The sequence below is a fragment of the Oncorhynchus gorbuscha genome, linkage group LG13, assembly GCF_021184085.1.
Source record: "Oncorhynchus gorbuscha isolate QuinsamMale2020 ecotype Even-year linkage group LG13, OgorEven_v1.0, whole genome shotgun sequence".
NCBI lineage: Eukaryota > Metazoa > Chordata > Actinopteri > Salmoniformes > Salmonidae > Oncorhynchus > Oncorhynchus gorbuscha.
In genome coordinates, this window is record NC_060185.1 from 62,629,477 (window position 1) to 62,652,990 (window position 23,514).

Genomic DNA, 23,514 nt, shown 5'->3' on the forward strand with positions numbered 1-23,514 from the left:
GGTCCACCACCCAAAGGACATCCAGCCAACTTGACACAACTTTGGGAGGCATTGGAGTCAGTGGTAATTTTAGCATATAAATCTTGATGGGGCAAACTCCCAAAATGTTTTTTTAGATGCATGCAAGCAAATCCACAACACAACACTAAACAGTGCATTAATTGCACTATAACAGTGACAAACGGTTCCCACAAACTGTTAGAGCCTACATAAAGCTGTCCCAACAGCAGGCCTTTCTTTTCAGCACCATAGAGGGAATCCTTACAACTGCTACACCTGGCTGTCAGCAGTCTGGCAGTGAAACAGTTCATTCAACCTCATTTACTGCCTTTTCAAAAAACATAGCTGATATAGCAGACTTGCTTAAAAAAGTGTAGTTTCTATTGACAATTGAGATCTACTGTACATAAGGGAATGATGAGCGGATGAGTTAATCCGTCATTTCAATTAAGACATTTATGAGCGAGCTTGGAAGGGCGTAGTCAATATAACTATTTGTTCAGCACTTTTGAAATGTACAGCACGTAATTCAGAACCTGGCCCGGCCTTACAGTATTCTCCTTGTACACCAAGTCAGAACCGTAGGATAAATAAAGGGGGCATATTAACAGACAATGAAAGCTCTTACAATATTTGATGATTACATTTCTCTAAAACAGGCTACAGCCTACATATGCACCACCAAGTCAGAACAGTATACTAAGTTATGAGGGTGAAAAGGACCAAAGCTAGTTTTTTTTCCAGAGTTCCCAGTTGTCTTCAACTCACTGAAGTCTGAGATTTCCCATTTCCGAGTTTTCAGTTGTTTTGAATGCGTCAGAAGTCATGCTGGATTGACAGCATGGCCAATGTATTCAACCTTTTCTGGACCATGGTGTTGCGAGTGACTGTTTATTGTTTTAAGCTTGGAAAAAAGACCCTTAAACCCAGACTAGAATAGTGATTGCTTTACAAAGCTTGCAGTTAGCCACCGATTCCTTCCAATCCACTCATTGTTGAATTTGCAATTTCCAACTTGTTGTGTAATGTTTATGTCCAATGGCCGATGAGCACCGATACATTTAATCTATAATTTCTCTTCATATGATTAGGATTGTAATGATTTGCCAGTATATTGTCGACTTGATTCATGATGATAACTGCTTGTCTAGCTTGCTAGCTAAGATTTTGAAAGTATGATGCTGACATGATTAGTCCAATCAAAGCTACGTGATTTGACGTCATTTTATCTCTGGCCAATGACCTTGAGCCTTCTTGGATGGGCACTTCTAATGTAAATCTATGGCAGAACCCAAGGGGCCTGAATTATCGAGCTCTCCCTATAGATTTTGCGGTGACGTAGTGTCCCCATGAGTGGCAGAACACTTAGCCAATCACGGCTCAACTAGAGAACATTACCAACCCCTACGCTCTGTATTTTCCGCTGGCTGCCCCACCACCACAGAAAGCACTGAGCTCGGCTGAAACATCTGCATTTTGGAGCTGCTTCATTCAAGAAAGCAACTCTATATTCGGACGGTGTTCTCAATGTTTTGTACACTCAGTGTATAGTCTACATAACACAATGTACAGACTGTGTTAAATGTTTGCCTAGTATGCTAATAAACACACTGCAACAGTTGTTTACTTTCCTACAGCTGAAGCAAATATACCCTTTCCATCCTGAGCCCACATTTAGTTCCTTCCTTGCACTGGCCACACAGCAGCTTTTCATCTAGATATTCTGAGTCTGTGTTATGACGCTGGCTGTGGAAGGTATAAAAGTGTATTTGTAAAGTAAAGAACAGTACTGGAATGTGTAATGGAACAGTTCTGTTACCACGGTTCTGTCCTCATCCACCGTTCCTCACAGACAGATATGTTTACATTCCGTCCGGTATTTCAATGGACAGGAACAAATAAATAAATGGCACCCCAACCACTTTCTATACCAATATGTACTCTGTGCAGTGTGTTTTGAGTTATGTTCTGTGTGTGTTTTGGCTGCTGCTTTGGGTAAGGATGTGGAACATCAGACTCACGTAGTCTGTGTAATAGAGGGTGAGTCATGCCTACGAAGGCTCATTTACTACACATGAAGCATTACATCACTACTGGCAGGCTGTGACAGTGTGGGACTAGGATCAACATTGGGAAAAGGCGATGTTTCGGAGCCTGTACTGTACTGCCTGAGAACATGGACATGGACATGAGAGAGAAGAGAGAGAGAGAGAGAGAGAGAGAGAGAGAGAGAGAGAGAGAGAGAGTGGGAAGGGAGGATCACTATCAGTAGCTTCATTTGATGATCTAAATCTCCATATAACTCAATCTCTCGCAGGTCCCATCTGAGCCCTTCAGACTGTCTGTCACTAAAGAAGCTGGTTCCTAATTAGTTTAAATTGTTAATCCTCATGAATATATTTAAGCTCATACTGTCACACACATGAATTCTTAAGCTGGTTATGTAAAGTTTATTAAGACAGAGGCTTGTTTCTACACTCCACTCCTTTCAGTACAGCCATAGGAAAATATAATAGCTATAGCATCCATCACCAATATTTCTACACTGACTACGGCCTCAAACACCCATCCCATCCAACAGCAGACCGATTCATAAAATGATGAAAAGCAACACTCGCTATTAGTCAGTCTCTCTCTGCCTGCCCCGCATTCAAATCATCCCTCCAAAGCCCCTTCCTTATCAGTCTGTTATGCAGCTTTCACCCAGACAGCCCAATTCTGATATTTTTCACTAAGTTATCTTATATACCAATCAGATCAGCTCTGAAGAATATCTGATGTGAAAAGATCTGATGTAACTATTCAAAAGAACGATTAGTGGGGAAAAAAAGATCAGAATTGGTCTGTCTGTGTAAACGCAGACTCATTGTGCTGTTCTCAGCATCAGGCCTAGCCTACCAACCACACTCACCCTCCCAACATCCTATGGCCCTGCAGCGATGGACTACATATGCTGCCACTAACGTGTGCAGTGGAGTCTGTTAGTGTGTCTGTGCTTGTGTATGTCTGTGTGTTGAATGCCACTCAGACAGACCACAGCAGTAGGCAGAGAGAGAGAGAGAGAGAGACAGGCAGCTGGGCGTGAGTAATGCATCCATCCAGGCCCAGGGAATCTGGGTCACAGTCACACTACTGTGGGACTTCAGGCAGACACTATTATTTACTCTCACTAGATACTTATACTGCTGGGTGATGTTCACTAATGCAAACACTCCTCCTATACACGCATACAGATAGTCAGCCCGGTTACTCTGTGGGATGGGTAGTCTATAGCTGCATTGACTGCCCACTCCTGATTGACATTGGAATAAGCATTCACCAGATGGAGGAGCAAAGAATGGACTAGGGAAGGAAGTGGAACAGTGCCTAAGCAAAAACGTTTTTTTTCTCTCACATTTCTCACATTCAGTCCACTTCAAAGGGTCAGAGGTTAATTGGGTATCATCATTATTCAATAGCCTATTATTAGGATAGAGGACTGGTTCTGTGCATTATTAGGCACATCTTAAAGACAAGGGGGATAGCATCATATATGCGTAATTGCATAGCTTATTGCCAGACCACCAGGCGTCCTGCTATGACGGTGCACGCTTCTCCCGCACGCTCTTCCCGTGCGGTGTCATTCCTGAACACGCAGTCAGGTGTCGCGTGTCTTTTGCGTTACCGGCGACGTCCATGATTTTCCCACGTCCACGTAGCGTTGTTTTTTTTATCTCCCATTTTATCACCGGGAGAGCTGAGCTGCTGGATGAAATGTTTTGAGAGAAAACTGACGTCGTGTAGGCGTGGTGTGTGCCAGCGTGCAGAGAGAAGCCCACCGCAGAACCGTTAATCCAGTCCGGACACCACGTTTTAGTGGAATTTAGCCTACATTTGGCCAAACTTTACCATCCGCTGCTATTTATAAAGGGATTCATTCATAGCAGACTATTTGAGAGGATAAGTTTGTAACTCGCCTGCTCGATGGAAAAAAGAGAACGCCCAGCACAGCATCTCACATCGAGGTGAGAGTGCGCTTTATAAACCGACGCCGAGGCACCGCTGCCATAGTGAATGAGAACCAGCAACGTTTAACCAGACCGACAAGAATACCTCTCACTTGATGACTGACACCATTTAAGTAAGTTTATGTTGGCCAGCCCGATAGCTCTGTAGGCAAATTTGTGAATTTGTGTGACGTGCGCAAACTGACAGGCAGGCTGTGGCTTCTGCAACATCCTCTGATATCCGGGTAGCGCTGCCAGTCATCACATAACTCTATACTTCCGTCTTTAAATTGTATCTTCTTTACACGGAGTCCGTGTAACATTGTAATATTGTGTCTAGCCGGCTGATGTTGCAACATGGCCATGACAGATTGCTGATCTTCAGCTTTTTAGAGCCATCTTGGCCGTGCATATGGATGTTGTGGTCTGCGGCAGGGCTGGCCATAGACATTTGGGGGGGCCCTAGACGAAATTTGGTGGTGGTTAAATAGCTGATGTGCTAGGGACATGTCCATCTCCAACATTACATGTCCATCTGACATGGCCATTTACTCTAGCCTACGGTACTGTAATATTGCCTGAGTACTGTAAAATTGCTTGAAACAACTGGACGCATGAACATAATTTCTCCAAGTGGACACAACATATGTGTCCCGCTTACATCACTAATGATGGTGATTAGAAGGTGCGATGCACAGGTGCTTTGGGCACCTAAACCCAGATTTGTCATCAAATGTGACTCTTTGCTAATTGGATCTTTTAGAGCAACAGCTGCCTGGACCATTTGCTCTCTTCACTGCCTCTCCTCCAACCCTCAAACTCCTGACCCCCAACCTCTGCCCTTTTATCCCTGCCCTTCTAATACATTTGGTATGGAGTCTAATGTGTGTCCCACTCCGCCTTGCCTTTCTCACTTTATCTCTCCTTGCTTTCAATGCTGGATCTGTATCCCTCTCCCTTTCTCACCCCTCACCTCTTACCCATCTCACCCCAGACCCCAGCCTTGAGTAGGGTAAGTGTGTTGGAGAAAACAAGAGATGGAGGCAGGTTTAATGAGGATACTGGATGCATTGTCATGTGTGTGAGGGGATGAGAGGCTGCTACTGCTATCGCTTCTGCTGCTACACACACACTCGGGCCAGGGCGATACCGGTATCGCAATTCTCGTTAGTAGCTCGGCTAGGAAACTAAACATGAAGTGGGTTTAACTTTAGGAAAACAGCCTGAATGTTGGAAACAAACATCCCTATGTTGTCATCCATAGTCACATTTGATTTGTTTTCCCAAGCTAAAGCACACAACCTTTTACATACAACAGGTTTTTAAAGAACCAAAGAGTTTGGTCTGCTTCATGTTTTCACTTTGGGAAAAAGCATTGGCACAGTGTTATCGTCCTGGCCCTGAACACACACACACACACACACTGCTGTTTAAATCCCACACATTGCTCTATTAAAATTCAGCATCGTACCATCATCACAGACAGTAGGTAGCAAGCAGTCCTTTTAATAGACTGCAATAGTATACTGTTGAGCCTTCTGTTCCCTCTCTTTACACAACACTGCAGCTCCCATCATGACTTGGACTGTTGTGAATATCGAGTTGTTTGTACTCACTAAAAACAAATGGTTCATTATAGCATATACCTCACGTTGGGTTATTGTAACCCAATGCATTGAGTAGATTCTTCAAAACCCAGCGCGTTGGGTTATTGTAACCCAATGCATTGAGTAGATTCTTCAAAACCCAGCGCGTTGGGTTATTGTAACCCAATGCATTGAGTAGATTCTTCAAAACCCAGCGCGTTGGGTTATCTAATCAACCCACAGTTGGGTTAACTATAACCCAATGTCACTGTGATTATTATGTTAAATCGTTGTATTTAATAACTTTATTTTAAACACATTCACATTGATACACCAAGGCAATCAACCCTTAACAACAACTGATTCCTGTGCGCAAACGATGTGGACGCCGATTTAAGGCAGCAGCCTCGCACCTCTGATTCAGAGGGGTTGGGTTAAATGCGGAAGACACATTTCGGTTGAATGCATTGTTGTGCAACTGACTAGGGTTCCCCTTTCCCTTCCCTTCCCTTTCCACTCAACACCCTCCCTATCAGTGGTGTAAAGTAACTAAGTAAAAAATACTTTGAAATCAAACTACTTCAGTAGTTCTTTCTTCTTCTGTACTTTACTATATATATTTTTGACAACTTTTACTCCAGAACATTCCTGAAGACAATATTTACATTTTTACTCAAATATGTTTTCCCTGACACCCAAAAGTACTCATTACGTTTCAAATGCTCAGGCAGGACGGCAATATTGGTACAATTCATGCACCTATTAATATAACGTGTTATCATCCCTACTGCCTCTGCTCTGGTGGACTCACTAAACACAAATAATGTGTTAGTAAATTGTGTTGGAGTGTGACCCTGACTGTTCGTAAATAGAAAAACAAGGAAATTGTGCCATCTGGTTTGATGTGTCGCGTTTACTTTGACTTTACTTTTGCTCAAGTATGACAATTAAGTACTTTTTCCACCATTGTAAATTAGTGCATTTAAAAACACATATTTTTAGGCTTTTACTCAAGTAGTAATTTACCGGGTGACTTTTACTTGAGTCATTTTCTGTTAAGGTATCTTTACTTTTACTCAAGTATGACAATAGAGTACTTTTTCCAACACTGCTCCCTATCCCTAATACATAAGATGTAAAATAAGTGTTGAAACAAGACCAATACACAGAGTTTCAAATGTCCAGCAAGTGTCCACTATATGCAATTACATTGAACCTTACACAGGTCTGTGAGCAGTGTAGCGTTCCCCCGAGCTGGCGGACAAATGGTTCTTGGCTCTGCCTTCCGGAGGTAGGCTATTGCTTGTTGACTCCAACCTTAAAAGTAACAACAAAGAAAGTTTAGCAGGTCTGTTAGAAATGCCTTTGTCACACCGTCTGGATAAGGGAAGCATTTCTATGCTCTACTGACAGTACAGGTGGACTGCATTGTAGAAATGATCATATTACAGTATGTGTACAGGTTGTGTTAAGGGTATATCATTTCCCCATCCATTTTTTATGACCATGGAGGCATCATGCCAGGAACCACCTTCAGGTCCACTTCGCCAAATGGGTCTATAGGGGAAAACGACATCAAACACATCTCAAATGAGTAAATATGCCTAGTTTTGGGTTGGCACATGCGCTCCAGCCAACATGTTGCAGATAGTGTTGAGTAGGTTAGTTTACATGATGATATTATTATGGATTAGAGCGAGAATATTTTGGTCAAGCATCGATCATCATGTCATCAGAGTAAGACCCTTGACATCTATTGGGAACGAGCATCAAGTGCATACCCTGCACTTTCACCACCCTGTGAAGTTGATCCTAACTTATTTCATCTCTAGCATAATAAACTGCATGGTTTCCTGAGTCGTAGTGGGAGGAGCACATGCCATGTCATCGCGTGACTCCAAGTTTACTTCAACTTGATGGTTATTATATCAATATTTGCGACTTAAAGGTGTTTTTACTGCCATTTCTTCCATAATTAATTTTACTGACTCATGTCAAATGAACACATTTTGTCGGAATTGATAAAATTGTATCGAAACATCCTGTTTCCGTCACAGTCGTTGTGATATTTGTTTCTACGGCATAACTTTACTCGTATACAAACTGTGGATGGAAACGTGGTTAATGTCCAAGAGTGAACAGATGTGTCAAAAACATGATTATTTTTATAGTTCTAGTATATTTGTCACATTGTCTTACCATTAGAAGGGTTTCAGCATCCTCTGCCAGGTCACTTTTCCTCTTCTCCCCCTATGGAAGGTCCAATCCTGGGCCTGGAGGCTGGCCAGACCTGTTCTGTAAGTCCACAATCTGCTCTCTCCCTCTCTGCTGCAGCTTTTATCACAGCACTGCCTGGTGTGTGTGTGTGTGAGTGAGTGAACAGTATGTGAGGAGTGTGCCCCTCTGTGTGTGTCTCCCATCCTTTCAGTGATGGCAAAATTACCCAATTGTCATACTTGAGTAAAAGTAAGATCTTTTCAAATAGAAAATGACTCAAGTGAAAGTCACCCAGTAAAATACTACTTGAGTAAAAGTCTCAAAAGTATTTGGTTTTGAATATACTTAAGTTTAAAAAGTAAATGTAATTGCTCAAATATACTTAAGTATCAAAAGTGAAAGTATAAATCATTTCAAATTCCTTATATTAAGCAAACCAGAAGGCACCATTTATTTTTTTATATATATATTTTTTTACAGATAGCCAGGGGCACACTCCAACACTCAGACATAATTTACAAACGAAACATGTGTTTAGTGAGTCTGCCAGATCAGAGGCTTTTCCTGTCCTGCTAAGCATTCAAAATGTTCCGAGTACTTTTGGGCATCAGGGAAAACTGATGGAGTTTAAAGTACATAATTGTCTTTAGGAATGTAGTGAAGTAAAAGTACTCAAATATAAATAGTAAATTACAGATACCCCAAAAACGACTTAAGTCGTACTGTTAAGTATTTTTACTTAAATACTTTACACCACTGAACCTTTTCATAGGTACATTTTAAACCCAGTCAGTGCGTAGTTAATGGGTGTTCTGTCTCACTTCAGTCACTTTGGTTATATTGATATTTAACCCAGCCGTGTATGTTCATGCGTGTGTGTGGGCTCTGTTGTGCAGACTGGCCTAGAGGTGGTCCATCTGTGTTTGGCTAATGAGCTCTGGACCAGTCTAAAGGCATCTGCCTTTATTGCCACGCTACTTTTGCACTGTTAAGCTGGTACTGCTGCCATATCTGTTCTCTAGCAACGACACCTTTACTACAAAGCACTACAGTACACTGTCAATCATGATGGTACATTGGGGCGGCAGGGTAGCCTAGTGGTTAGAGCATTGGACTAGTAACCGGAAGGTTGCAAGTTCAAATCCCCGAGCTGACAAGGTACAGATCTGTCCCTCTGCCCCTGAACAGGCAGTTAACCTACTGTTCCTCGGCCGTCATTGAAAATAAGAATTTGTTCTTAACTGACTTGCCTAGTTAAATTAAGGGCAAATAAAATAAATGAATAAAACATTGTATTGTACCACAACTAAAGCTCCCTCAGTACAATGTAGTGTGTAAAACAAAGTAAAGTCCTCAGGGACAGGAAACTCCGGAAGGAAGATGTTTGTAATAGTACTACATTTTTTGGCTTAAGTTCAGGTTGGTATTTGGCTGTTCGGAAGGGATTTTTTATAATGTATCACCTTTAGGCTGCTAATGTATTGTACTGTATGGTGGTGAGTGTTGGTGAGAGACTGTTTGGATAGCGATTCTGGTAGTATTGGATATTTGGTTCTGTTTGTTCCTAGTGTTACTGCTACTGAGTGAATCTTCAGGGGAGTTTTAAAGTGGAAGTCTGCCTCCTCTTAGTTGGTTGGTTATGAATCTCCTCAGAAGTATTTCCTCACCATGTCCCATTCTCCTGCTCTGTTGTGTTAATACGCTCTTTGTTGTTTTTGTTACGCAGATTGTCTCAGTGCCACATTTGACTAGCTAGGTCTCTGAGGAGCGGGTTCGTCCTTCACTCTGTTTCCCTTTCATACGACTTGACTGTTCAAACATGGAACTTTTGACCAATATTTCCCAATAGAGAGTGTATACATTTAATTGGGTGTATGAATTGGTTGTGCAGACTAGCGTGACAGTCATGTTAAATATACAGTACCAGTCAAATGTTTGGACACACCTACTCATTCAAGGGATTCTTCTTTTATTTGTACTATTTTCTACATTGTAGAATAATAGTGAAGACATCAAAACTATGGAATCACTTAGTAACCAAAAAAAATGGAATATATTTGAGATGCTTCAAAGTAACAAGAACAGCTCAAATAAGCATAGAGAAACGACAGTCCATCATTACTTCATATCTGCAGTCGCAAAAACTATCAAGCGCTATGATGAATCTGGCTCTTATGAGGACCGCCACAGGAAAGGAAGACCCAGACTTACCTCTGCTGCAGAGGATAACTTTATTAGAGTTAACTGCACCTCAAATTGCAGCCCAAATGAATGCTTCACAGAGTTAAAGTAACAGACATCTCAACATCAACTGTTCAGAGGAGACTGCGTGAATCAGGCCTTCATGGTCGAATTGCTGCAAAGAAACCAATACTAAAGAGCACCAATGATAAGAAGAGACTTGCTTGGGCCAAGAAACATGAACAATGGTGATTAGATCATTGGAAACCTGTTCTTTGGTCTGATGAGTCCAAATTTGCAATTTAAAATAAACATTGAATTTTTACATTTTTGTTACAACCACCGTGTGTGGGGGTGCTTTGCTGGTGACCCTGTCTGTGATTTATTACGAATTCAAGACACCTTTTAACCAGCATGGCTAGCACAGCATTCTACAGCGATACGACATCCCATCTGGTTTAGAGGTTGACCGATTAATTGGAATGGCCGATTAATTAGGGGCGATGTCAAGTTTTCATAACAATCGGTAATCTGCATTTTTGGACACCGATCATGGCCGATTACTTTGCACTCTACGAGGAGACTGCATGGCAGGCTGACTACCTGTTATGCGAGTGCAGCAAGGAGCTACGGTAAGGTGCTAGCTAGCATTAAACGTATCTTGTAAAAAAAACAATCAATCTTAACAATCACTAGTTAACTACACATGGTTGATGATATTACTAGTTTATCTAGCTTGTCCTGCGATGCATATAATCGATGCGGTGCCTGTTAATTTATCATTGAATCACAGCCTACTTCGCTAAATGGGTGATTTAACAAGCGCATTCGTGAAAAAAGCACTGTCGTGACACCAATGTGTACCTAACCATAAACATCAACGCCTTTCTTAAAATCAATACACAAGTATATATTTTTAAACCTGCATATTTAGTTAATATTTCCTGCTAACATGAATTTCTTTTAACTAGGGAAATTGTGTCACTTCTCTTACGTTCTGTGCAACAGAGTCAGGCTATATGCAGCAGTTTGGGCCGCCTGGCTCATTGCAAACTATGTGAAGACAAACTTCGCCAAACGGGGGATGACTTAACAAAAGCGCATTTGCGAAAAAAGCTCAATCGTTGCACGAATGTAACTAACCATAAACATCAATGCCTTTCTTAAAATCAATACAGAGGCAATATTAAAGTAGGGAAATTGTGTCACTTCTCTTGCGTTAATTGCACGCAGAGTCAGGGTGAAAGATTAGTGGAATCTGTGTGGGTTGCTGGACAGGTAGGATGACTGACAGTGAAGGTGAACAGGTGGTCACGTGTCAGGTGACAGAGGAATGTATGAGACTGAGGCAGGAATTCCTTTAACCATAAAGTGGTATATTTACTGGTAGTGTGGATTCATGGACGCACAGAACTTCTGGATCAGATGGATTTAGGGAAGAGAAAGCAGTGAGATCAGGCGATGGCAATTTCCTCCTTTTATAGAGTTGAGATCTGTAGGACATTTTCACCTGACCTAATTAAAGCGCCCCTGGCCCAGCTGAGTAAAATGGCAATTAATTAAAGGAGTATTCCACCAACTCCATGGGCCTTTTCTACAGCCACCCCGGAAATTTGTTAATTTCCACATTCCTCAAAAAGGCTCATTGCTCCCCATCCTCTGTCATCTCAGGGAGAGGAATCAGTCGGGCAACTGGCCGGATATATGTCCGGTTCTTCACCTGGATTTCCACTGATCTAACACGACCATCGGTCCCAGGCATGGTCTTAGTTATACGGCCCACCGGCCAGGAGGCTCGAGGCAGCTGAGGGTCCACCATCATTACTACTTGGCCAGTTTCCAGGCTGGCCATTTCTCTACGCCATTTCCCTCTGTGCTGTAGACTTGGTAGGTAATCCCGAATGAATCGGGCCCAAAAATGGTCAGCTAAGATTTGGCTGTGTCGCCACCGGCGTCTGCCTACGAGGTTGGTATCAGCATACATGGCTTGAGGAAGTGACTCATCTCGGCGTCCCATCAAGAGCATATTCGGTGTAACCGGATCGGGGTCAGCGATGTCTGCAGAGAGATATCCCAAGGGTTTGGAGTTCAGAATCCCTTCCACCTCTATCAGGACAGTCCTCAAGACCGTTTCAGTGACAGTTTGGTCCCCTAGTACGACTCGTAAGGCCGTCTTTACAGATTTGATCTCTCGCTTCCATGTTCCTCCAAAATGAGGAGCGCCTGGAGGGTTAAATTTGAATGAGATTTGTTGGTCCATCAGCTGATCCTGGAGGCTGGGTTCCATGGCTTGGAAGGCTTCCTCCAACCTGGCTTCTCCTGCCTTGAAGTTCGTACCTCTGTCAGCCAGGATCTCGTAGGGTTTCCCCCGTCGGGAGATAAACCGCCGTAGGGCCATGAGGAAGGCTTCCGTATCCAAACTCTCCAGTAGGTCCAGGTGGACACATCTGGTTGTCATACACTTGAATAGAATGCCCCAGCGCTTTTCCACACGACGACCTAACTTGATCATCAAGGGGCCGAAGCAATCTACTCCTGTTGACCAGAAGGGTGGTTTAAGGAGGCGCAAGCGAGCAGGGGGTAAATCTGCCATTTTGGGCACCGTAGCTCCGGCCCGCCATCTCTGACATTCTACGCAGGCGTATTGGTGCTTACGAATGGCTCCTCGTCCTCCAATTATCCAGTACTTCCGCCTCATCTCCCCATAGACCCTCTCTGGCCCTGGGTGGAGAAGCCGCTCATCATAACTCTTGATGAGGAGCCTGGTAAGAGGGTGTCTGGAGTCGAGGATAATTGGGTGGATAGCATCTGGGTCCAAAACCTCCGCTTGGCGCAGCCTCCCTCCGACTCTGATCACTCCAAGGATTGGATCATATTCTGGGGCAAGAGAGAGAAGACGGCTGCCCTTAGCCACTTCCCTACCGGCTTTCAGAGCTTTTAACTCCTCAGGGAAGCTAACTGCTTGTGCTTGCTGGAGGAGTAGTGTCTCTGCCGCGAGGAGGTAGGTATAGAAGCCACCCCATCTGAGGTCTGGTTTGTGGCTGTGATCAGATCCGGCAGTGTTTGGGATTGTGTTAGGTCAGGGAGAGCCGTTGTTGGTTCCGTAGAAATGCTGTAGCATTGGGCAGACTTCCTTAACTCATGAGCTTCAGTCGGTCGCGGAGGGGCCGCACGCCTGGGGGCTGTCGGCCACTCGTTCTCTGGTTGGGACAAGAATGGTGGTCCCAAGCTCCAGCGATGGGGTTTAGCCAATTCCTTAAGGGTTTTACCTCTAGTAATGTCATCAGCAGGATTGTTTATGCTATCAACATACCTCCAGTCCTGGACTTCTGTTAGGTCTTGGATTTCCGCAATGCGAGTCCCGACAAACACCTTATACCTGCAGGACTCCGACTTGAGCCATGTCAATACAGTGGTCGAATCACTCCAGTAGATGATCCTTTGGATTGGCAAGGTGAGCTCGGCTCGCAAGGTAGAGGCCAACTGGGCTCCGGAAAGGGCAGCACTGAGTTCCAGCCTAGGCATTGACAACTGCTTCTTGGGTGCGACCCTGGACCTGGCCATGACAAAGGAGACATGGGTGTGGCCTGCCTTATCCTCCTCTCTGATAGGAAACCGCCCCATAAGCTCGCTCCGAAGCGTCACAGAACACATGCAGTTCCAGGCATGATCCCAGTTGGTCAACACAGGATGGTACATAACATCTTGGCATTTGGACATCAGAGAGCTCCGTTAACTCAGTTTCCCAACAGATCCATCGTTCCACTAGGTCAGCTGGGTGGATTGGTTCATCCCAGTCCCTCTTGGTCTGCCACAGGTCCTGGACTAAGACTTTGGCCCGTGTTGTGTATGGCAGGATATACCCAAGGGGATCGTATTGACTGGCCAGGGTCCGATAGATGGTGCGCAGAGTGGGGGTTTCGGTACTCGGGGATGAGCGGTGCTTATACCCCAGGGTATCCGGTAGGCAGCTCCACCTCAGTCCTAGAGTGGGCTCTTCTGGGTTAGCACCAGACTGCGTTAGCCATAGTTCACTGCTACTGGACCTAGCTTGTGGCGGGAGGTGCTGGATAACCTCCACTCTGTTACTAGCCCACTGTCGGACCTCAAATCCCCCTTTGGACAGGAGATTCCGCACTTTATCAAGGAGTGATTTCGCTTCAGCCGTGGATGGGATGCTTTGTAAGCAGTTATCCACATAGAAGGCATTTTCCACTGAATCCAATACTTCTGGGTCACTGTCTGGATGCTCCCGTGCGTGTCTCTGCAGAGCGTATATGGCACAGCAAGGACTGCAGGTGGTGCCGAATGGGAGTACCTGCCATTCATAGATTGTGGGCTCTGCATCTCGTTCCATATTTCGCCATATGAACCGGAGCAGTGTGGTGTCGGAAGGCAGTAAACGAATCTGATGAAACATGGCTTTGATGTCTCCACTGATGGCTGTAGAGTGCTGCCGGAACCGGAGAAGGACACCGAGCAAGGAAGGACCTAAGGTTGGTCCGGGGAGTAGACAGTCATTCAGGCTTTGACCAGCTGCTTGGAATGAACAGTTGAAGACAAGTCTATACTTCCCACCATGTTGCTGGATAACATGGTGAGGGAGATACCAGGATTCACGGAGTGCGTTTCCCTCTTCATGAGCTGTCACTTCAGTGACGTAGCCTGCCTTCACAAGGTTATGAATCTCTCGGTTATGAACTTCTGCAAGCTCAGGATTCTTCACCAGGCGTCACTCTGTTCCACGCAGTAGTGGGAGTACAGCCCGTGTCGTGGTTGCCAGAGGAGGATGGTTGGGCACCCGTAGCAGTGGGGTTGCATACCTGCGAACGCCATCCATTTCAGTGGTGGTGGTGCTCTTCTCCAGGAGGTCTAATGCATAGGAGTCATTTTTCAAGCGAGTGACCTCCTGTAGCTTCCGGTTGGAGAAGGTGTCCATCTTCCATAGCATCTCAACATTCCGAAGGAGGTCAGTGGCTGCATCTGGATTGCTTCTGGTGAAGAGGACTTGCTGTGACTGTACAGCTTGGGTGGAGAGAAGTAGATGGGATGGACCTTGCACAGCCCAACCCAAGGATGTATGGACAGCAATGGGTCCTCCTTCTGGTCCAGCTCGTATAGGCTCAGTCGGGGTGACGAGATGTGGGTGGTCTGACCCAATCAGGATAAGTGGTGCTACTCTGGCCAGGTTAGGAAGAGGCAATCCTCGTAGATGAGGATATTGTTTCTGTAGAACACTTACCGGGCAGGAGTGCTCTGCGAGATTCAAGCCATCTGCCGTGAAGGCATTGGTGATGTTATAGGCCACGTCCCTGTTTCCTGAAGGTGAAATGCTAAAGGTTACAGCAGAGCCTTTCATTTGGATAACATCATGTCGCACCGTTCTGAGATTAAGGGTCTCGGGCGTCCCTTCCAGGTTAAGCTGACGGGTGGCCGCTGTGAGAATGATTGTTCTTTCTGACCCATCATCTAGAACGGCGAATGTATCAATGCTTCTCCCTTCACTTTGCAGAGTGACCTTGACCATCTTCAACATGACCCTTGGAGACCGGTTCTGCTGGTCGAGATACAGCTCCTTTGCAGCTCCTACCATGAGCATACTCTGCTCCTTCTTTGCTTGGGGAAATAGATCATGCAACACGGTGAGATGGATTTCTTCACAGCGGTTGCAGGGTTTCCTCAATGTGCAGGTCTCCACCTTATGGCTACGGGCACACTTGTAGCATCGCTCGCCTGAAGTGATCCAGGCCTTCAATTGAGTTTGAGTGAGCTTTTTTACTCTGGGGCATGAGCCAAGGAAGTGCCCCTTACTATTGCAATATGGGCAGTAAGGCTGGAATTTGATGTTCTTGCTCTTGAGAGGGGTCTTCTTCCCGGGTTCCTCCCTGGCCTCACTATTTAAGTACATGGTAGTGGGATTTGGTCTTTTCTGTCCCTGCTGGCGTTCAAACTCCTTCCTTCCCCCTGTGGCTATGGCGGAGATTGTGGCCTGGTGAGCGATGCTCTTCACCTTTGCCTTCACCTCCAACCATGTGGCCAGGTCTCTGAGAGCATAGGTGCTTCTCGAGCCCTCTTTCAGGATGCCCTTATTCAAACAATGTTCAATGAAACTGTCTCTGGGGTACACTGGAAGTTTGCTAAGAAGCCTGTCCACGTGGGAGCCACATTTTAGCTCGTTCCCGTCTTCTCCTTCAACGGATTGGAGCATAGAGGTCAGGGATTGGACAGCCAGGGAGAATTCTTGGAAGGCAGCATGGTCTCCCATTTTAATTGGAGACGTGTTCAGGATGTTGTTTAGTTCATTCTGGACTAGCTGACGTGGCTCACCATATCTCGCCTTCAGGGCCTGGAGAGCTGTCGTGTATGGTGTTGCGGAGTGCATAAAGGATTGGGCCAGCCTGTATGCACTTGGAAAACCGCAAATGATCCATTAGTACTTGGTATTTGTAGCGTTCTGACAGATGACCGTGAATACCCAGTAGACTCTCCAATGCCATTTCCAAAAGGACAAATTCACTCTCCTTTCCATTTTCAAAGTATGGCAGTTTGGGTCTGGGAATTCCATAGGCTGAGGCTACTAGAAGTTTCATAATGTTGGCTCCCTCTTCTGGTTGCGTGAAGGATAAACCCGGGACTTCTGATGAGCCCACTGTGGCCTCATTGGGCCGGTCACCTACTGTCCCAGACCCACCATTTGTGGCAGCCGGAATTGGGCGAGAGCCCTCCGACCTGTTGTTTGAGGACTGGCCTGGCCCTGGATGAAAGGAACGATTTGCCTTGGTTGGTAATTGGCGGAAAGGCGAAGGAGTGATGCTTTGTCCAGATGGAGGAATGCTAACTTGTGTCACTGGCATAGAGGGCGTTGGCGGAGCGGCCCGTCTCCCGTGCTCCGTGTTGGCTGTTGACCCCGGAGCCTCCGAGGACTGTGTGCCATGCTGTACCAGAGGGGCAGATTGGGAAAGAAAGGCAGACAGTTCAGGTCCATGTGGAGGGGTGGTCAGGTCAACTCCCTGTTCGTTCCTCTCCAGGAAGGATGAGACCATCCGTGCCTCTTCTAATTCCCTTCTGGCTTGACGGTGCCGTCGCTGCTGTGCCAGGTCCTTGGCAATGGATTCCCTTTCCTTTAGAGCTCTACGGGCCTGCACATCCAATTGGTGACATCGTTCGTCAGCCTGTCGTTCCTCCTCAATCTGACGCTCAATTTCCTCCAAAGCTAATAGTTTCATCCTCTCTTGTAGGACAGTGGTCTGTGAATTGCTGAGGGCTAGTGAATGGCGGCTGCCATGGCCACTTCCAAAGGGGTATCCACTGGTCGAACTCCCACTCCGTCTAGAGTGCTTCGACGATTTCCCATTAGTCAAGGGGTGAGCGGAGCCTGCCTCTGGAAGCTGGTCGACCTGTGCAGTGGGAGTTACCTCTTCCATAGGTTCCTCACGTAGACCACTTTCCTGCTCCAAAGCAGTTTCCGGTCCTTGGCTCAGAGGGGATGGTTGATGGCTGAAACATATAGTTGATCCATCAACTCTTTGAGCTCTGGTGGGCTTGCCCTTTGATGTCGGAACCTCGACCACATAGTCCTTAAGATAACCAGGTGCTTGCCTGGTTCTTCTGGTGCTCCTGGTAGTTGAGGATGAAGCCTTTGTTGCTTTAGGCTTAGCTCCTGGATATTTCCTTTGTTCCAAGACCTTTCCCTCAGCTGCTCTCTCCTCCTCTCTTCTTCCTTCCAGTGGAGACAATTCTTCCCTCTCCGCCTCCATTTCCTTTTCACCTGTCTTTGGTTCAGTCATCATCCGGCTCAAAGGACCATTGAAAGATTAGTGGAATCTGTGTGGGTTGCTGGACAGGTAGGATGACTGACAGTGAAGGTGAACAGGTGGTCACGTGTCAGGTGACAGAGGAATGTATGAGACTGAGGCAGGAATTCCTTTAACCATAAAGTGGTATATTTACTGGTAGTGTGGATTCATGGACGCACAGAACTTCTGGATCAGATGGATTTAGGGAAGAGAAAGCAGCGAGATCAGGCGATGGCAATTTCCTCCTTTTATAGAGTTGAGATCTGTAGGACATTTCCACATGACCTAATTAAAGCGCCCCTGGCCCAGCTGAGTAAATGGCAATTAATTAAAGGAGTATTCCACCAACTCCATGGGCCTTTTCTACACAGGGTATTTGCAACAGTCTGGGCCGCCTGGCTCGTTGCGAACTAATTTGGCAGAATTTTACGTAATTATGACATAACATTGAAGGTTGTGCAATGTAACAGGAATATTTAGACTTATGGATGCCACCCGTTAGATAAAATACGGAACGGTTCCGTATTTCACTGAAAGAATAAATGTTTTATTTTCGAAATGACAGTTTCCAGATTTGACCATATTAATGACATATGGCTTGTATTTCTGTGTGTTATAATTAAGTCTATGATTTGATAGAGCAGTCTGACTGAACGGTGGTAGGCAGCAGCAGGCTCGTAAGCATTCATTCAAACAGCACTTTCGTGCGTTTGCCAGCAGCTCTTCCCTGTGCTTCAAGCATTGAGCTGTTTATGACTTCAAGCCTATCAACTCCCGAGATTAGGCTTGTGTAACCGATGTGAAATGGCTAGCTAGTTAGCGGGGTGCGTGCTAATAGCGTTTCAATTGGTGACGTAACTCGCTCTGAGACCTTGAAGTAGTTGTTTCCTTTGCCCTGCAAGGGCCGCGGCTTTTGTGGAGCGATGTGTAGCGATGCTTCCAGGGTGGCTGTTGTCGACGTGTTCCTCGTTCGAGCCCAGGTAGGGGCGAGGAGAGGGACTGAAGCTATACTGTTACACTGGCAATACAATAAGTGCCTATAAGAACATCCAATAGTCAAAGGTATATGAAATACAAATGGTATAGATAGAAATAGTCCTATAATAACTACAACCTAAAACTTCTTACCTGGGAATATTGAAGACCCTTATTAAAAGAAACCACCAGCTTTCATATGTTCTCATGTTCTGAGCAAGGAACTTAAACGTCTTACATGGCACATATTGCACTTTTACTTTCTTCTCCAACACTTTGTTTTTGCATTATTTCACCCAAATTGACCATGTTTCATTATTTATTTGAGACTAAATTTATTTTATTTATGGATTATATTGAGTTAAAATAAGTGTTTCATTCAGTATTGTAATTGTCATTATTACAAATTAAAATAAAATTGGACGATTTTAATCGGTATCGCCTTTTTTGGTCCCCCAATAATCGGTATCGGCGTTGAAAAATCATAATCGCTCGACCTCTAATCTGGTTTCAGCTTAGTCCCACTATCATTTTGTTTTATATGACCCAAAACACACCTCCAGGCTGTGTATGGGCTATTTAACCAAGAAGGAGAGTGATGGAGTGCTGCATCAGATGACCTGGCCTCCACAGTCACCTGACCTCAACCTAATTGAGAGTGTTTGGGATGAGTTGGACTGCAGAGTGAAGTAAAAGCAGCCAACAAGTGCTCAACATATGTTCGTTTCTTCCCTTGTAAAACAACACAGCTTCCCGTTAATACATTCCTGCTTTTCCCTGGACCAATAACTTCCCCAGACACACGGTGGTGGACGTGGACGTGCACATATGTTCCAGGGATGGCAGATGTGAAGTGGTTGTGTTTGATGCGCTACTGGGCTGGAAGACTAGAGGGGGGTCATGCCGTTCACATTCCAAAAGACAGATTGCAAAATGCATGGAGTTCATATCGACAAATTCACCCTGCAATTGAGCGCTAAATCAAAACTACACCCACAATCACGTATATGAGCTACAAGCTGAGCCATGCTTCTCATCCTGTTGCTATTGATTGCACAATTTAATTATTCTCCAAACATGGTATAACCCTTCGCTGATCGCTCGACACACAACATTTTGAGCATAGCTTGTTGGCAGACTCTGGTTAGGAATGAATGGGTCGGTGTGTGTTTGTAAATAGATGTTAGTAAGAATACAGATGTGGTTTTCTTTGTGTGTGTGTGGCTGTGTGCAATGTCCTCTCCTTTCACTCACTCACTCTGTGTGTGTGTGTGTGTGTGTGTAAATGGGAGAATAGCTTTCCTCTCCACTCTGCTGCGTGACATCATCATAGCAACGGAAAGGATGGAGGTGGGAAAGTAGGGCAGAGTGGGGGGAGGAGGCAGAGGGGGTTCAGTGTGATTGCCCTTCCATCTCTTCCTGTCTTCCTGTTTTCACCCAGTGCCTGCCTGTTCATTCTGTCTGTCGGTGTGGCAGAGCGCTCCCCTGCCCCTCAGCAATGCATTTCTGACTCAGTCATCCTCGTCTGAGAGAGATGGTCTCTCTATAAAGAAATAACGTAGTCTGTGTGTGTTCGGTGTGAGTGCAACACAGGTGTGTGTGTGTGTGTGTGACGAGATGTCTGAAATCCTCCGGGAGACACTTCCCTCTTTCACAGGGTCCTTTAATGTGGGAGGAGTGAAGTTTAAGAGCACGAGTTGCCTTGGTAACAATTGCTGCCATCTGTGTAAGTGGTGTGCGGGCGGGAAAGGATGGCGTAGCCTCCGGTCTTAATGCTTCATCTCCATTTTGAATGATTTATTTATTACTCAGCAGAACGGGAAGGTTACTGGGTTACGTTGGAACACTTCCTTAGCCTTATGAATTGAGAAAGAGACCAAGTCCATTCTCAATGAGGGTACTGTTTATATATTCTGTCATGCTGTCTCATAAACTAACTTCTCACATCTGCAGCGCAACATGGCTACCAACCGCATTATAACTGCAAAGCGGAGGGCAGAAGGTATCTAAGGAGTGGGGATGGATCTGGGGAGGACCGACACGGGTGGGAGGTTTGAGTTGAGGAGAGGAAAGAGGCCAGCAGGGGTCTGAGGATTAGATGTGGACACCCTCGGATGGCTGAAGAGGGCTTTATTTCTTTATTTTTATTTAACCTTTATTTAACGAGGCTTGAGGAGAGACTGAATAATTTGTAGTAGTCCCAGACCATTCAATAGTAGTCCCAGACCATCCAATAGTAGTCCCAGACCATCCAATAGTAGTCCCAGACCATCCAATAGTAGTCGCAGACCATCCAATAGTAGTCGCAGACCATCCAATAGTAGTCCCAGACCATCCAATAGTAGTCGCAGACCATCCAATAGTAGTCCCAGACCATCCAATAGTAGTCCCAGACCATCCAATAGTAGTCCCAGACCATCCAATAGTAGTCCCAGACCATCCAATAGTAGTCCCAGACCATCCAATAGTAGTCCCAGATCATCCAATAGTAGTCCCAGACCATCCAATAGTAGTCCCAGACCATCCAATAGTAGTCCCAGACCATCCAATAGTAGTCCCAGACCATCCAATAGTAGTCGCAGACCATCCAATAGTAGTCGCAGACCATCCAATAGTAGTCGCAGACCATCCAATAGTAGTCGCAGACCATCCAATAGTAGTCGCAGACCATCCAATAGTAGTCGCAGACCATCCAATAGTAGTCGCAGACCATCCAATAGTAGTCGCAGACCATCCAATAGTAGTCGCAGACCATCCAATAGTAGTCCCAGACCATTCAATAGTAGTCCCAGATCATTCAATAGTAGTCCCAGACCATTCAATAGTAGTCCCAGACTATTCAATATAGGGTTCTCTTGGCTGCAGTAGAAGATGGTTCTTGGTTACAGTAGAAGATGGTTCTTGGCTACAGTAGAAGATGGTTCTTGGCTACAGTAGAAGATGGTTCTTGGCTACAGTAGAAGATGGTTCTTGGCTACAGTAGAAGATGGTTCTTGGCTACAGTAGAAGATGGTTCTTGGCTACAGTAGAAGATGGTTCTTGGCTACAGTAGAAGATGGTTCTTGGCTACAGTAGAAGATGGTTCTTGGCTACAGTAGAAGATGGTTCTTGGCTACAGTAGAAGATGGTTCTTGGCTACAGTAGAAGATGGTTCTTGGCTACAGTAGAAGATGGTTCTTGGCTACAGTAGAAGATGGTTCTTGGCTACAGTAGAAGATGGTTCTTGGCTACAGTAGAAGATGGTTCTTGGCTACAGTAGAAGATGGTTCTTGGCTGCAGTAGAAGATGGTTCTTGGCTACAGTAGAAGATGGTTCTTGGCTACAGTAGAAGATGGTTCTTGGCTGCAGTAGAAGATGGTTCTTGGCTGCAGTAGAAGATGGTTCTTGGCTGCAGTAGAAGATGGTTCTTGGCTGCAGTAGAAGATGGTTCTTGGCTGCAGTAGAAGATGGTTCTCTCTGCTGCAGTAGTAGATGGTTCTCTCGGCTGCAGTAGTAGTAGTAGTAGAGGGTTCGGTAGTGGTAGTCGAGGCTCCTCTCGGCTGCGGTGGTAGTAACAGCAGAGGGTTCTCTCGGCTGCGGTGGTAGTAGCAGCAGAGGGTTCTCTCGGCTGCGGTGGTAGTAGCAGCAGAGGGTTCTCTCGGCTGCGGTGGTAGTAGCAGCAGAGGGTTCTCTCGGCTGCGGTGGTAGTAGCAGCAGAGGGTTCTCTCGGCTGCGGTGGTAGTAGCAGCAGAGGGTTCTCTCGGCTGCGGTGGTAGTAGCAGCAGAGGGTTCTCTCGGCTGCGGTGGTAGTAGCAGCAGAGGGTTCTCTCGGCTGCGGTGGTAGTAGCAGCAGAGGGTTCTCTCGGCTGCGGTGGTAGTAGTAGTAGTAGAGTTGTAGTAGTAGTAGTAGTAGAGGGTTCTCTTGGCTGTAGTAGTAGAGGGTTCTCTTGGCTGTAGTAGTAGAATAGGGTTATCTTGGCTGTAGTAGCCCCACTCCCACCCTGCCCTGGCCAGACAGAATTTCATGCACGATGGAGCCTCTAAGCGGATCCCATGGAGAGGAATTGGATTATGATAAATGGCCGGGGAGCTGCCAGTGTGCTCTCTGTGGGTGTTGAAATAGTGTGTGTATCTGTGTGAGCTCTGTGGATGTTGAAAGTGTCTGTGTGAGCATGCGTGGGTGTTTCCAGGTCTCATAATAATAATGCTGGCCTATGATTTTTGTTTTCACATTACTTACCTGTTGTTCTTATCGCTCTCTGCAGGACAGACGGGGATCTTCAGCCAGTGATGTAGACAAGGATGATGAAGTTACATAGGGAAGGCTGTGTGGGGAGGAAGAGCATCGCCTGATTCTCCTCCACTTCCTCATCCCCTCTGAGTCGTGTCCTCTGATTGGGTGGGCGGAGCACAATGTCATCGACCACACCCACCTCAGCCCCGCCTTCCAAGAAGACGCGTGGGAAGGAGAGGACGGAGGTCATGGGCGACTTGCCACAGACAGCCAATGAGGAGCTGAGGAGCAAGCTGATGGATTTCCAGATAGAACTGCAGCAGGAGAAGGGCAAGGTAGGCCCGCCCCCTCTATACAATGATCCACTGTTAATTATAAACTGAGTGGTTCGAGCCCAGAATGTTGATCGGCTGACAGCCGTGGTATATTAGACCATATACCACTGGTATGACAAAACATGTATTTTTACTGCTCTAATTACGTTGGTATCCAGTTTATAATAACAATAAGGCACCTCGGGGGTTTGTGCTATATGGCCAATATACCTCGGCTAAAGTCTG

The 23,514-nt window shown here is 45.7% G+C and overlaps 1 protein-coding gene across 14 annotated transcripts in view; it reads left to right on the forward strand.

Annotated features, from left to right (window-relative positions):
- The first annotated feature begins 3,606 nt into the window (after positions 1–3,606).
- Positions 3,607–23,514, forward strand: part of LOC123993280 (janus kinase and microtubule-interacting protein 1-like) — a 50,133-nt gene continuing 30,225 nt past the window's right edge. For 13 of the 14 annotated variants that reach the window (XM_046295227.1, XM_046295222.1, XM_046295228.1 and 10 more), the window contains exons 1-2: positions 3,607–4,120; positions 22,986–23,289. In XM_046295227.1, the coding sequence (XP_046151183.1) occupies positions 23,134–23,289 (156 nt within the window). In that variant the 5' untranslated portion in view covers positions 3,607–4,120; positions 22,986–23,133. The remainder of the gene's footprint in view (positions 4,121–22,985; positions 23,290–23,514) is intronic. The other variant, XM_046295235.1, reaches the window with a different exon arrangement.